This window comes from Rhopalosiphum maidis, chromosome 1 (genome assembly GCF_003676215.2).
Source record: "Rhopalosiphum maidis isolate BTI-1 chromosome 1, ASM367621v3, whole genome shotgun sequence".
NCBI classification, from domain to species: Eukaryota; Metazoa; Arthropoda; class Insecta; order Hemiptera; family Aphididae; genus Rhopalosiphum; species Rhopalosiphum maidis.
The window spans coordinates 49661482-49679009 of record NC_040877.1 but is presented as its reverse complement, the minus strand read 5'-3'; the positions used below and the strand labels follow the sequence as shown (position 1 = coordinate 49679009).

The window sequence follows — 17528 nt, the reverse complement described above, 5'->3', positions numbered from 1 at the left end:
TACCTTTAAAAAATAATTTATTCATTAGTTTAAGTTTACTTTAAATTCTTCAATATCAAAGTATTTTCATCATAAAGACACACATTAAATGAGTTGACATTATAATTTCAAACAATTGATAATAATAATAAAATAAATAGAGTAATCAGATGAAAAAAAAACAATTTTCATAGGAGATGACCTATGGAAATAGGGGTAAAACGGGTAGAATAGTATACGCATTAGGGAATTACGACAGAGAAGGAACTAAGTTTTAAAATGTACTTTTTTTTTAATTTTTATATCTGGTCACCATATGTATACACTACTGTAAAAGTAAAGTTCGCCAATCGGCACTGAGTCCTGTCGCTGACTTGCTTGTGGCCAGTGCGTCGACTGTGCCATACTACTCGTACAACCAGTAGTGCCGTCTTAATTCAGATAAATGGTACCTGCAGTAACATCCATCTTTAGCCTATATACTCCTATAGCCAGTGGCATATTTACAAGGGAAGATTAGGGAGTTTTACCTATCTCCCCCTTGGCCACGACCCACTTTATTTAGCTAATTTTATATGGTTATATATATATATTCACGAACTACTAGTTACTACATGTAGTAGTCCGTAGTGGTTATAGTTGTTTTTTTCTATTTATCACTCTATCAATAAGTAATACAATTTTGAGTAGTTTGGCATCGAAAATTTTAATTATATCTCCTCTAAAAAAATCCTAAATACGCCACTGCCTATAGCTTAGATTATATACGTTTATTATCTAAATACTAAATCTAAGACCTATTACCTATAGTATATAGACATAGAATACAACGTAATACAATATTATTGGACATGAAAATTGGAAACGTGTGACTACCAGACGGTTTAAGATAGTCTATCTTAAACCACTTTATTAGCGCCATCTATCCATTTAAAATAATATTGTATAAAACATATGTAGAGCACTAGGGCGATAAGCCTGGGACACAATTGATAACATTAGGATTTGTATTAACAATAACACTGTTTGCAATTTGCATTCATTAGTCATAACTCAAACTCAACTCGTAGTAGGTGCCAGTGTCGTGTACTACACATTCGTTCTATACTTTTCTTTCATCAAAACAATACGGATTGTTGACCATTCTAAATTCTAATCTCTACAATAGAGACTTTATTCTATGATTGTTTCAGTGTTGTGTATGTTCTTGTATTAATTATTGAGTAATTAACATAAATTGTTTGCTTGTTTTTTAAAATTGTTTTACCTATTTAACATTTTTAAATATCACTACATCTAAAAATTAATTTGTTTTCTTTAAATTTCTCGAGATCATTGTTCTGAATGCGCCGTTAGTTATGATAGGGAAATCGAAATGGTATTTAGTGTTTACAATCTTATTTTGGAGTCGCACGGATGGTTAGTATTAACACCATTTTTGTAGACTATCCATATGTAATAGGTCAATTTTCTTTATTATTATTTATTACCTATTCTAGTTGATGGTTATCAACTAATACTGAACAATAACAGTCCTGTAACCACCGGTTCAACAGTCACCCTGAATGCCACAGTTGTCGATGACAATGGTGTTTGTGCTAAGGGAAATCTGTTGTTTTCCTATGAAGATGATGCATTTCCAAAGCATATATTGGAGGTATGTTTTTGAACATTTAAATTTTTATATATTTTTTTTTAACATCAAGTAGATTATTATTATTGTACTTTATAAAATAAAGTACTTATACTAAAAATTTGTTTGTCATTTTACTGTTTAGACATTTATATATTCTGTTTTAAAGTAGAATACACCAAGCGACAACTGGTTTCCATCCGGTGGCACGCATCTCACACATAACGGCATAGGTAGTGACTGGTGGAAGGGGAAAAAGTGCTCAGAACTGGTGTATCCTACTTTGAAACAGAGTATAACTTATCTGATTTAAATTATATGTTTGTTAATTATTTAAAATCTTAAAACTAAATTTATAAATAGGTATAAATACAAATATTATTGATAAAAACGATATAAATACTGTATTATGATACTCATATTATCAACACATGCATTTTTTTAATTTTATGAATCAAAACATTTAATGTTTTAAAATATTATTTCATAAATTTGTTATTTGTTCTATGTAATACTAGATAAAAAAAAATAAATACAATAAATAAATTAGTTTTTCAGATAAATATGTTTTTACTTTTGTTTTATATGCAGGTAATTGTCTATTTGTCTGTTTAACTGTTTTTTTTACATTTCATGTTTACATGAGGTCTTAATCTTAGATGGCATTCTACTTGTAGTTACAAGGCTGTGAGCCAGATTTTGGTTGCAAATATAATATTTATAATAATAATGCATGAAACAATGTATACCTAGTATAAAATTAATTTTCATAGAAAACATGAAAATGTATTATTATCTTATAGTATTATATATTATTATATCATATATTAATAAATACTACTTGAAACAATACCAAATATTTAAATATCTGTATACCTTGCTGTAGTTTATAATATTAATAATAATAAATCAGTACTAAAGTTAACATTGAACCAACTTATAATTACTAATTAGTGCTTATTATTTAGATTTATTTCTACATTTTGGAAATAATTAAATTTTTGATTTTTTTTCAATTTTAGACAAAGATAAAAAATTGTGTGGCAATATTCTACATAGCATTTGATACAACAACTGGACCTTCAAATTATAGATATAAAGTAGAAGTTAAACAGGAATTACTTCCTTTCATCTTTCATCCAATTACTAGTGGTCGTGGCCAGTTAATTGTTACAGGTAAAATATTGTATAATTATTTTATGAGAAATTATTTTTAAATTTATAGTTAAAAAAATATAAATGTAAACATATTGTAATGATTTGTATAATATATCATTATTAATTAAATTTAATTATATATATATTTAAATATTTGACATTTAGCCATTTTAAGATAATAAATTACATATATATTAATATAACATTTTTATATTACAATCTAGTTAGTTTTAACATTTAGAATTAAGAAGATAAATTCTTCTATTACTGTACATGTTAAGACTTCATTTTATCAAATTAAAAATATTCATAATTATATATAATTGTATTTAGAACAAATATATAATAGATATTATGGGTAAAAGAAAATATATTATTTTAGAAATGATTTACATGACTATTGTACATTTTTTGTTATAGAAAATTTGAATGGTGTACTTCAACTATTTCAAAATAATACAAATATTTCAAAAAATTCTCCACGAACTATTTATGTGTCAACTAATTTAGAAACTGTTCACCAAGTTGAAATCAATACCGCCGATTTAGATTATCTTAATAAAAGTGCCAATTCAACCTCTGTTTACTGGTTTGTTGATTGTATCTACCAAGAAAATACAACAAGTTATACATTTTCTAGTAATTATACTGAACCAGGCATTCAGCATGAAATACTTGGCATTGTAGTAGCCAATATTCCCTCATCTATACCTATAACTACACCTACACCAATAGTATCTACTACCACAGTCAATCCAAATAATTCTACTTCTACTATTAATTCTACTATTGATGCTACTATATCTACGCCTTCTACCACTAAAGCACCTTCTAAAACTGATGTTATATTTTCTCATCATATAATCAATTCGACTTTTACTTCAGACTGTGAACAAAAAAATCAGTTTGAATTATTATTATCTGCAGTTTCTTTAAAAGATCAACAAAAATATGGATATTTTAGTCGTTCTGTGCTTGCCAAAGGTAAATATTACAGAGGATATTGATTTTAAATAACTTGCCGTTTGTTATTAGTTTTTAGTAAGCATAAAATAATAAAAGCTTATGTTTTCTTAGATCCAATTGCAAATGTTAAGACTCAAGGAAAAGTTTGGATACAAGAAGGAGAAATGTTAAATCTTCTGGTAATTAAAATATTATTTTGTAAATTGTAACATTATTAAATTAAACATTCATTAATTAATAGGTAAACTGTAATGGTAGTGGCCCCTTCCGCTATTGTGCACATTATGTTCAAGGACCTTATAATGAAACTAGTAATGATTCTTGTATACCGGACAGAAATTTAGTGCAGTGTCAAATGCAATTTGTACATTATTTCCGTGAGCCTACCAATTATACACTAATTGTAAATTTGGCTAATGATGTTTCAAAAGTCGTAACACCTATTGGAATTAATATTTATAAAGGTAATTATAAATTATGACTATATGTCTATATATTTTGAGGACTGGTCCAATGTGTGATCTACAAATAAATTACTGATCTAATGTGTGATCTACCGACTAAATGTACATATTGTATACTACTTAAAATAGTAATGTACTTACTCGTACTATAATCACAGAATAAATTAAATCTATTCTGTGCTATAATGATGATTGTTATATTCATACAGCAAAAGTATTTTTTAAATCTGATAAAAAAATTAATATAGTAATCAACATTATTGTACGGAGTAAGTATATAACTGTTTTAAGTAGCATACATAAATATTTTTAGTTGTTAGACCAGCCATTTATCGGTAGATTACACTTTGGAATGGTCCCATTTTTTTAAAATTTTATTTATTGTATGTGTAATTTTTTTTTATACCTTTCAGTACAAAAACAACCACAAATATCTGTCATTGTTGTACCAGTAACTTTCAGTTCAATTGCAGTAATAATTGTTGTGTTTGGAATAGCTTATTACTTTCAAAACAGATCGAGGTACTATTAATATTTAAATAATATTTATCTAAACAACTTAAGATATCATAAAACTTAATATTTTGTCTGCTTTCTCTTAAAACTTTATTTATTTTATATTGGTTAAATGGTGTCCTCCATTGTTAACACATTCACGAAACCTTTCCCAATAGTTTTCCATAACTCTTCGTGTCAATGCTGGTGTAATGGAGGCCAATGGCTGGTGATTGGCTCCTTAAGTGCTTGTAGAGGCGCAAGGCGATGATCATACACTGTGCCTTTTAAATATCCCCAAACAACGTAATCACAGAGTGATCACATTAAAAAATTTAAATTCTGAAATTTTTTTTAAAATCACGTTTTATTTTTGTTATTTTTTGTTGGTTTTTATTTCAATTTTTTTTTTTTTTGTTTCTTGCCATTACATCTACTAAAAATGGCACATATACCACTATCCATCGATACCCTCTCCATTGTTGTACCACCACCATTACTCACACAGCGCTATTTCTAAATAAGGGAGGTTTTTTGCCGGATCCTGTACTTAGTATTCTATACAAATTGCTACTACGAAATTAATTTTTATTTTTTTTAATACATTTTTAATTTTTTATTGACTTAAAGAAATTAACTTTCATAATAATCATTAAAATATAATATACCAACATTATTTTTTATAGGTATATGGTAGAAGTAGCAGATTTTGATTTTGCCAATAACTCGGACATGGAATACAAAACATTTAGAGAGCGGTTACGTGATGCTATAAGCCAAGCAATTAACCGTACTCAAGATTATTCAGAGTATGATGGCAGTGAAGAACAAATTGGTAATTTGGCTACACCCCAAAATCAAAAATATGGTAGTATGCAATGACCAAGCACTGTAGTCGGTCCAAACAGATGTAATGTCTAAATGACTATACATTGGACTGGCAAATAAATATATTTTACAGTGTGATTTTTTTGTTGCTGTTCCTTAAAAAAAAAAAAAATATGATTAACAGATATAACTTTTTGGCATTCCAAATATTTAAATTTAAATTTATAATGTAGAGTTTTTGTACACAGTATATTATCATGTTTATGGAGACTTGTATATTAATATCAATAATCATCACATTTCAATAATTTAAACAATTGGAGTCTTAGCATTTATCTATGTTTAGATTTTCAATAGTAAATAAGACTTAAGTTATACATGGAATAACTACAATAATTTGTATTTGATTATAATACATTTTTTTTATTTAGCATTTAATTTTTATTATTGTACAATTTTAGTAATAATCTTACCAAGTTTAAACATTATCTGTATTCTTCTTGAAATTCTTTTAAATTACTCCATGTATTCCATTAATTTATTTAGTTGTAAATAATGTATAAGTATTGTAAATTATTATATTTACATTTTACTTCTCAACTTTCACTTTCATCATAAACTAGAACTCTTATAATACATGTACACAGTAAACAACCGTGGTTTTTCCCATTTTTTTTTTGTGTTAACCTTACAGTGAAATGGAAACTCAGTAGCTCATTTGTACATATTAAAATATTGTTATTAATTAAAGCCAATTAATCTTAAATATCGGATGATGGCAATTGATATATTATTATTTTATTTATTTGTATTCATAATGTTTTATACAACGAATGATAAATATATATACAGTAGGATCTTGATAATCCAAACATGGGTTAGTCCAAATGGGCTTGAGATTTATTGCATCACTATAATTAGATATATATTTTTTCGTAGACCTACACAATAATAATAATATTGATACATGCGTTGACGTACATTGCATGCGTACGTCATCTAGATATGATCATAGATAATTTGAACAAATTAATAATGCGAATAACTGCTTTCCCCAATACCATTCAGATTTTTGAGACTACTGTAAATATATAAATATAATAATTGTTATTTTTTAATTTAGTGGTTTACTTAAGTAACGTATCTCGAGACATTTTGAACTAATGACAATATCTAATATCTATGTGTTATTAAATTTAAACGTTTTTAATCGTACAAATTATTTTTACCTCAATACATAATATTATTAAATTCAATTTTTTTGTTCATGTTCTTCGGTATCACAAAAAAAATGTATTTAATTATATATTTTTAAAAAATTTTTATAATAACTTTAACCGTTAATAATAAATATTATATTTAATTTATTTACATATCCTATAATAACTATGTGCCAATATTTATAGTAAGGACAATATACTACAAAGGCAATGACAATATTTGCATTATTTCTTATCCTAATTAAAATGTTTCATTTTTTAGAGGTTAAATCTAAGTTAATTTATTTAACATGTAGTATGTTGTATTGCATAGTTGATGGTTGACTATCATACTATTATATAGAGTCTAAGATGCTCAATGGTTAAATTGTTAGCTCATTAGTAATTCTTCTTAATATGAATGTGTTTTTTCTGCATTACTTATTTTTTTTTTCAATTTAATGTTTCAATGTTTTCAAGTGTGATTAATTTATAAGATTTTATTTTTATTTATTAGAAATATGGAAAAAGTCTAAATATTGTTGTAAATAGTTATATTTTGTAAAAATAATGTATTTCTGAAATTATACAAATTTAATATTGTTACTCACATAATTTCTTATTAACCAAATGATTATATTATATAGTTCATTTTTTTATTCAAATTATTGTTTTTTTATTTTATCTGTTTGTGAATTATATAAATTGTATAGAAATCATGTTAAATATTGTTAGATATGTGTCCTTTGATTATCAATAAAATATATGTACCCATAGTATACATTATTTATTAAAATCTAATATGTAAGTATGTTACCATTTTATTATATCTTCATAATAATTATGAAATTACAATAATCAATTAGGTGTTAAAATAAAATAATATAGTTATCACAAAACTATTACATATCTACATGATAAAAATTTTTCTTTTTATTGTATATCGAAACATAACATTTTAAGTCATTTTTACAGATAACTCTATTCCTGTAGAAATAATTGTGCATTTTATTGTTGAGTTCATATCTTACATACATTGTTATATAAATTAAAAAATATTTATAATTTGATATATTACATTGTTGTTGAATGGGGTTTTGAGAATATTGGAATTGAAAACAACATGGAACAACCCGAATTTGGTATTTTCTATTGTCTAATTACGGTTTTAATCATTAATACAAATTAGTGGGGTCTGTGTGCTCTCAAAGCAGTCAAAGCTTTCTAAAAAAAAGTGTTAAGTATTTTGACTGAAAAAAATAGTGTATGTTTGACACATTCTCATCCCTTTTCTATAATTATTGTTAGCGATTATCCTTTCCTGAAGTGTATTACATAATCTATGAAGTTTACTATTAGGCATCTTTCATTATCTATTGAACTCTTCACTATAATTTCCAAAAATCAATCAGTAGAAAATCCAATCCCATAAATGTTTTCTTTTCTATTATATACTTATCGTTCCAACACATCAGAAATAAAGGTGATATCATAAATAGTGACCATATATTTCATAAACATTTGCAAGTAGCACTAGGTAGAGTTAAACAAGCAATGCTTGATCGAGCTAGTCAGTAACATTGCTATGCTTCCTGACAAACTACTTCAAGTTACCCATTCGCCTAAGGCCTATTGCCCATCTCAGTATCCTTTAATTTGTATCCTTTAGTTATAACTCCTAAGATCCAATCCTAATAGGTAATTATTAATATTAACAAATCTGGTCTGTGACAGATAGAGAGCGCTACATAAATGATAATTGTTATACCTGCTTATATAATTATTTCGTTTACCTATTTCGAGTGACGTTTTCTTGTATATACGATGTAAAGATGGTATCTTATCTACATCGTGTTTTTCAGTTAAAATACTTAAAAAATATTATTAATTATCTTTTGGTCGTTTTTGGAGTGCAGTTCGTAGCAACTCTGCCTAACCGGTGGTTAAGTTAGGGTTAGCTATGTACTCGGTGATGGAATCATTTAACAATTTTACACAGGCAAAGTAAATGTTTCTGAAAAAACCATTTCATAGGTCTCAGGTCTCTAATAACAATTGTTTTAAATGAATTATTTTTTTATTTCACAATTATTTTTCTGTCGACTTTAGTCAGTTATAGTATAACGATACGGTAATACCTCTCTTTCAAGTCTGGACGAAAACCCAATTCCTAAATGTTCACACTAACCTTAAAATCTCCGGTAAAGCACGGTTCTACAACATAGGAACACGAGGAACCAAAACTGCAAGTTCCACAAGACCTACTCTTATTGGAAAAGACAAAGGATAAAATTTAAAAATACAACCACAAACAGAAGTTCTAATAACTATTTTTTTATATTATTGCACATTTGTAATATATTTAGAAATATCAGATAGGTATAAAATTATATAATTAATATTTATTTATTATTTATTGTATAAAAATGATAAGAGCATATGATATGCTAACATATTTTAAATAAATTAAAATAAACTTAAAAAGCTAGTTTAATTTTACTTTTAAGTTAAAAAAAAATTATTAATTCATTAATATGAATGTTTAAATTTGTATTTCACTACTAATTATTGTACTAAGGTATAACCAGTATATACTCCCCCCCCTGCCCCCTGAGCTTCGAAGAGAACTTACTACAAGTAGGTATTATAATACAGATAGCATTGAAAGTAGATAGTGATTGAAAATTTCATGAAATATAAAATTTAAAATTTTCAAATTATTTATATTCACAAAAATATCTAAATGGCACCAATAATATTATACAAAAATACAAAATATTTTTATTACAATAGCATTATTGTATACTAATATGTGTACTTAAATGTAGTAATATACTAATATGTTAACCTCAATACCTACATTATTTAATATTTCACGTTTTAGCGAAGTATTTTAGACTTCAAAATTCAAAGACTAATTAAAAATAGTGGGAAATGCACTAATTTGAAAAAAATTGAATTTTTTTAAGTATACTTATTTATTTTATCACGAGTAAAGCTCAAATTTTAAAACATTATACCTACCTAAATAATAAAAAAAAGCATGACCAAAAATTAACTTGGACTAGGTAAAAAATAAACAAAAATAAAATTGAAAAATTACTTTAAATTAAAAAATAATTAACGATCATATTGTATTTAGTCAGATTTTTAGTTGTGAAACTGACTATTATAAGATTACATGTTTTTATACATAAAAAATGAACGCTTGATATGTTATATCCACTAAAGTATAATCGGTAGGTATATAATATTCATACAATCTGTATCTATTAAATCCAATTCATGATAATCAATATTTGTTGAAACACCACACAGTATGTTAATATTCTGTAACTGTTTCCAACCTTGGATTTTCGAAAGAATAAGATTTAATTTACTCAAAATTGCAGTTGTAATATCTCCATTAGCTTCATTCAACTTATTTTTTACTTTTAAAACAAAATTGCCAACGTTTAGCCTAAATATTATACATATAATTTAGTATAATTATAATATTAGAATTAGATTATTAATATAGATTCATTATCCATATACCTACTATATTGATCTTGGTGGATTTGGCAATTCCGGATATTCCTTATTGAAGATTGTTGTAAGACATTTAAAAAAATGTTTTTTTCATTCCTTCAATCGACTAATTTACATCTTTGTAGTGTACACAGTGCACATACTTCTTCAAAATCATTGCATATTATTTTGTCAAACAAGTTACATCATGTATGCATTTTGGATAAAGTGCTTTTATACAATTACTAGTTTTTTTTATATAAGGTGTTACATCTGAGATAAATAGCAAAATATCGTCGAATTATATTTAATACATTTAATAACCAAACCGATAAACGAAAACAATAATAATCCAATTACACTATATAATATACTATATTATATTATTCTATACTCCGTATTTCACGTTTTAAATAGATTGAGAACTGTACCTACTATCGTACATAGTAAGAAACATAGTTTTACATTTTTTTTAAATTAAATTTAAATTGTTTCATTATTATAAAACAATAAAAATATTAAAATGCTACAGCTGGAATAATTGCAAAAAAGCAATAAAGAAGTATTCACATAAGAAAAGCCGAAAAAAGCAAAAAGAAATTGGTTTATTTGCATGGAATCAGAATTATATGAAACGAATTTATGTTACATTTTTAAGTTGTTACTAACCTTTCTTTTTCACCTGCATTCACCATTCAGTCATAGTCAGTCACTATCGGTAATTTATAACTTTTAAATTTTAATAATATTCTGATTCATTTTTTTTTTTTAAAATCGACAAAGTACCTATTTGTGAATATGCAAAAAAAAAAAAATAAATAAAATAAACTAATAAATTATTTTTCTTCTATTTGAGATAAAAATGTGTTAATTCTATTGCAAAGATGTATACCAATACTGCAATACTTAACGTCCTTACAATGATAATATTACTAAATATATTCCTACAATTAATACTCTCCACTATTCAATTGCCAGTACAACAAACACAATTAATCATTAATAATAATAAAAATAGTAAAAATAATAATATAGTAAATTTAATACACGAGCGCACACAACCATAACATAATAATACTCGTTAATCATAATAACGAATTAAATTGTTATGTAAGCACTAAGCGCACACAATAATATTTCATGTACGAAGATGTTGTACAATGTACACGATATTTATTAAAATAAATAATTTTTATAAAATTATGACTATTAATGATTAGCCGGCTGTATATTAAATAAAATTAAAATAAATAGGTGTACTATTATAATTGGTAGTTAGGTACGGTAAGTATTCTCTACAGTGAATCTGTGTAAATGGTAAGTTTATTGCAAAGCGTGCTGTAGATAATATATTATATATAGATACTTAGTACTCACAATAATAATAATAATAAATTTGATATTTATGATACGTATACCTAACCCACCACTCATATAATACATGTACACGACCAGCCAATTATACATACCTATCATTATATGACTGATGATACCTATAGTACTTATATTGTAAATAAATTTTTGTAACAACGTTTAATTAATTTGATCAATGCTGACAATACGTAATAATACGCGTGCTTAGGTTAAGCATCATTATTGAGCTACGATATATTATACTATTAAAAATTAATTCCTGTTTCCTGTATACTTTTATATTGGCTGCAGTTTTATTATACACGGTAGTAAATTATATAAGTGGTTATCTGCAATACCTACCTATATTTATGATTGTGAAAATTGCAATTTGAAGGTCTTTGATAAAAAATATAGTCAGCTTGTGAGATTTTTAAGTTATTTATGATATAAATTGTACAACAATGAATGCATCTAGAAGTTGTTATAAGATATAGGCTAAAGTTCAGTACACGAGGTACTTATTAATAATATCTGATAATTCCACGTGACCACGTAAGTATAAAGGAAGGGTGTAGTCAGTTGTTCTATTATCTATATATTGTCATAAGAATATGATTTTAACGTGTTAGTGCTTACATGTATATACAATATGCATATAATAATAATAATAATAATAATAATAATAATTGTACGCCTCAGGGGAATTTTTCAGTAATCAAGTAGGATTCTGTATACAAGAAAATTTAATATATACATGCCGTTGTAGGTATCTATTATAAATATAGGTATTATAAACGAACAATTAAAACACATATTTTATAAATTAGATCTTAGATATCAGATACTTTAGTGGTATGTTTGACTCAGGGCACCAATGAAGAAAACTCTGTACATAATATTAAATTATTATAAATGTGATTTTTCAATTTCAAAAATTTACTATTAAACCATTAAGAACCTCCTTGATGTTTTTATAATCTAAATAAAGCGCAAAATAAGTATAACATATTAAAACCTAAGAAGGAATTACCTTGCGGTGTAATCAATAATGTTATATATTATTTGACATTTGTAGTAGGTATCTATTTAAACTTACATTCATTATACATACATAACTTATAATACTATATTTTTTTATTGGTTTTTAGGTTCTTACATATTTTTATAACAATCCATACATTTTTAATTTATTATTTCTTATTAGGTTTTTTTTATTAACAATGTTGACGTATAATATATAAAATATTGAATTAATTGTATTTTACTTATACGCCTCCTTTATGCTTAGATATAATAATGGAAGAGTAAACTTTGTAATATTGTGTTATATCTAAGCTTTACAATGTTTGTAATAAATTTAATTTATTTGTGAAAAAATCTAGTGTGCTAAACTGCTAAAGTATCTATTTAGGTTTTAATAAAAAATGTATTTAATTTAATACATTTTTCGATGTTTGCAGGTATTTAAAGAATCACCAATGCTATCATATAATGGCTGAGTCTTTTATCGAAGAACAAAGTTATTTTTAAATACTATTAATGTTTTTAAAAACATTTTTTGATAGAATTTAAATCATTGCAAAATAAAATTTTGACAAAAATAGGTATATTTTTCATTTTTTTTTTAGGGAATGATCAAATTTACATTTTGACGTACTCTGACTTCGTTATTTATTCAAATTTTTTGAAATTGAACTCGGTCTTGAATTCGATTTTTACTAAAACTATTTTTAGAAAATCAAATTGTAGTTAGATAATGACACGATTATAAAATCATGAAAATTGATGAGGATTTTATGTAAAATAAAAATAGTATTCTAGCATGATAATTTATAAAAATATATAAACTATATTTATATTATATTGCCGATGTGGAACTTGATTTTCCTCGATATTTTTTAAATGTTTGTGTTTGAAGTATTTGATTTTAAGTATTAATTTCCAATGAATTCCGAATCACTAAACTTTAAGTAATGTACTTGTAACTTATGAATTATAATTACAGATTCGTCTGCAATAAAATGTGTACATATCAAAATACATCGAATAATATTTTACTTCGGAAATTAAAATATAAGCTGTATTAATTCCAAAAAAAAAAAATAAAACTTTTAAAATTATAACTATATTAGATTTAAAAAATATTAATTTTCTTTCAAACATATTGTTTTGTAACGACCGAGAACTATGTAAAAATAATATTTTTAAAAGTATTAATAGTTTTTGAAATAATGGCTGTTTTATGTTAAATGAATCACTTACATGTATATTCATAGTAATACAATAATAGACCACCTGACCATTTATATGTATTGTATATTTTAAATTATTTTTATGGTAAAAAATGTTTAGTACATTCTCTCTATCTACCTTCAGCAATTATTCAGTAATGTGCAAAAACACGTCGGTATAGGTAGGTTATAATACATAATATACATGTATGTCTAGGACGTAGGTAGGTTTATCATAAATCATAATTCATATTATTCTTCCGTGTGAACGTTATACCGTCTATCCAATAATCATATACATGTATCAAATAACATACCTATAATATGATAATATTATTATTACCCACTAGAAGTGTGCGTGGTTCAATGCATACGAAACACGAAATAACGGTCAATAGGTATATATTTCACTATGGATTCCGGTAGGTATCTTATAAAGGTAGGTACGTGCCTATAATAATATTATGTCAATAATAATATAATATTATGTACGCGTTGCACACATTTTGTACTTAGTAGGTCTCGTGGGTCGTTTACTCTTAATGTAATTTCAAGCCGATTATTATTATTGTTATGAATTTTTTTTTAATAAGGAAATAAAATCTTGTGTAATATAAAATAATTTACATTCTTAATTGTTTCGGTAATGTCGTGTACAACATATTAACATTGGTAGTTATGTTACAACTTACGGCGCATTTACATGTGTATAAAAAAAAGGTGAAGGTATGGCAATTTAAAGTATTTATCGTTATATTCTATAAACATTGGTATAAATATTATAATATTATATATTATAAATATGTATATATTTATTTTATCTATAGACATAAAAATGTGATATAATTAACTTTAAACAATATGTTTCCATGACGTCAGTTGAGAGAAGTTATTCAAAATAGCTACAACTTACAATTATTATTTACTATCTACATTAAAATACAAAATACAAATGCAATTTAAACTTCTAAAAGTATAAAAAACCACAGCTATTCAATTCTAGTTAACAACATTTACAACTGGTATATAGATGAAAGTATTTATATATACCTAATACGATATATATTAAACAAAAATTAAAATTCATTATTATTATTTTATATGTTAAAGGCAAATAAGATAATGTATACAGCATATTTTTAAATGTTTTTAGTTCTACACTATCAGAACCAGTTAATGACTTGTTTTTTGGCTGCAAGAACAATATTGTACTACACAGATATGCCTATAATACATTTTGTGAAATACAATTTATAACAAATATATTTCTCAAAAATTATTTTCCTAGCATCAGAATATAAATAAATGCGTTATTAAAGGATAAAAAAGGGATTCGCTGCATGCTTGGTAAATCACCTTGTATATTTTGGCTTATCTAACCTAACCAGTGTGTTCTCCTCTTACGGACCCCAATTTATATGCTTAACTGTTGTGTATATTTTTTAGCTAATAATCAAAATAGAACTATTAAACGTTGTACTTATTTTAAAGGTATAAATGTCTAATGTATGTGACGTTAAAAGCGCGCCCATTTAATCAATACTAATTAGTAAAACACTATTTGGAGCGTGGCTTATATGTATAATTAATTAATACTATGTACTAGTTATATTTTACATATTTTAAAGACGTATAGGTATAAAATGTTTTGTGTTCATAAAATAATATTATTAATTTGATAGTTTGATATAATATAATATGAAATTATATTCGTTAATTTATTGTACTTAGATACTTAGTCAGTTCTTGCCCCGACCATGATTCTATAAAAATATATTGGACGACGGAGGTTCAATTACAGTAGTAGAATCTGCTGAATGAATGTAGGATGATCTGATTTATTTAAATTTAGAATATAACATGGATAAATTATCAACTATGATCATGCATTAAGATGGATGTACCTACACATCTTAGTCCGTGACCACGAAGTATAGAAGATATCCTTACTACACCGCGTTATCGACATAACGATTTTGTAATAGTTTTGCATTATGGTAAAAAGTATGAAGAACGTTTCGAAATGTTTGGCTCATCAAATCGTGTATAGGTAATAATAAATAATAATACAATTTTGATAGCGAACTATCAGGTTAAGCGCATATAATTTATATTATAAAATTAATAATACCTTATTTGAAGAAGTCGCTGCAGTGACGTTTCTAGACGAATTTTAAAAGGATAGCGTCAAACTCTATACAATTAACGAAAAAATTAAATATATTTTTATAATATCGCTTTAGCGAGTAGGTTCAAAAAAAAAAAAAAATACAGTACAGGCGAATTGTGTACAATAAATTTCTGCGTCAAGTTTTCAAACGTGCTGTGGTTGGCAAGAATTCGGGGAAGTTCTAATTTCTAAATATACGGGGAGATCATAGATAATAATATACTATTCATGGGGACGTTTCACGTATTAATTCTGCTCTGAAGTACAAATTCAAAGATTATACAGTGGTTTAGGTAGATAGTTCTCAGGACTGGTTGCCCAAAATTATTGTACTAGGCCAATATAGACAATATAGTTATTACCGCGATATTCTCTGTCGGTAATTTAGTTTGAAAAACGGTCATCGCCTTGGTTATTTTTTCTGCGTCTAAAAAATGTTCAATCAAACCGTTTATCACAGGTGTATTCGTGTATTATGTATAATAAAATAATTAATGGAGTTATTGTAAATTCAGTGCAACAGACGATTTACAAATAAATTGGTTATTTTCCATAATTTTTTTTCGTTTATTTCCAGTTATTTTTATAAAATAATGAGAAATTTTGACTTTCTAAAGTACAAACTTAATTCAATTTTCTATTTGAAATAACCCTCAAAGTTGAAAATTGAAGCATTTTATCGTATTATTAGTAAGTATTAATTTTTAATGCTAATTTATATGTGTATATAAAATATTTATTTAGGTCTTAAAAAGCTTAAAAATTATTTAGAAGGTATAGCTATAGATAGAAGATAAAAGTTCGAAAAACTTCATACTAATATTGTTGTAGGTAAGAAGCTACACGTATATTATTAATATCTGGTTCCTTTTATAGGTTTATAATAATTAAAATACATATAGTCTATGTAGACAGAATATAGTTATTCACAAGCCATTCTTTGAGCACAGTTTATTATACTAGCTTATAACTTAAGAAATTGTTATAAAAACTGGATTGATTACTTAAGAGTTTTTGACATCACAAAATGGATATATAAATATATATAAATTAGTTAGTGTTATTATATATATTATATATACATATATATTTGCTGTTTTTTGTGTTATTTGGAGATAGATAGTGCGAATAAAATACAATTTTCCCTTGAGGGGTTTAATATGACACATTATTTAACACGGAACTGATTATAGTGGGGGAAACGGCTGTATTTTTATTAACGCAGAAGAAAAAAAATGATATTATTTCGTATTCCGCGAATTCAAAAAGTTATACTACAAATATCAAAACCTCACTATATTTATACATTTAGAGCGACATATAGCTATGTATACTGTTGGTGGTATTCTGATGCGTTGTGTTTTTGTATACATAAATAAATATAACGCAATACGTATATATGTATAAAAAAATACTTATAAATACAATCATATTTCATACACATTATACGCAGACAAAAATAATTTTCAGCAACAATTTTCTTATAAAATTTAAATAATGTAGGCTTTTCTATTTCATTAACTTATAGGGAATATATAA

At 25.5% G+C, this 17528-nt stretch overlaps 1 protein-coding gene across 1 annotated transcript; it reads left to right on the top strand.

The window, feature by feature from the left end:
- Positions 1–1030: 1030 nt before the first annotated feature.
- LOC113560732 lies at positions 1031–6810 on the top strand. Its single transcript, XM_026966784.2, has 8 exons — positions 1031–1398; positions 1479–1636; positions 2635–2788; positions 3191–3754; positions 3848–3915; positions 3978–4200; positions 4614–4722; positions 5382–6810. Exons 1-8 carry the CDS (start codon positions 1338–1340, stop codon positions 5575–5577), a joined length of 1533 nt encoding a protein of 510 aa, XP_026822585.1. The 5' UTR covers positions 1031–1337; the 3' UTR covers positions 5578–6810.
- Positions 6811–17528: the final 10718 nt, after the last annotated feature.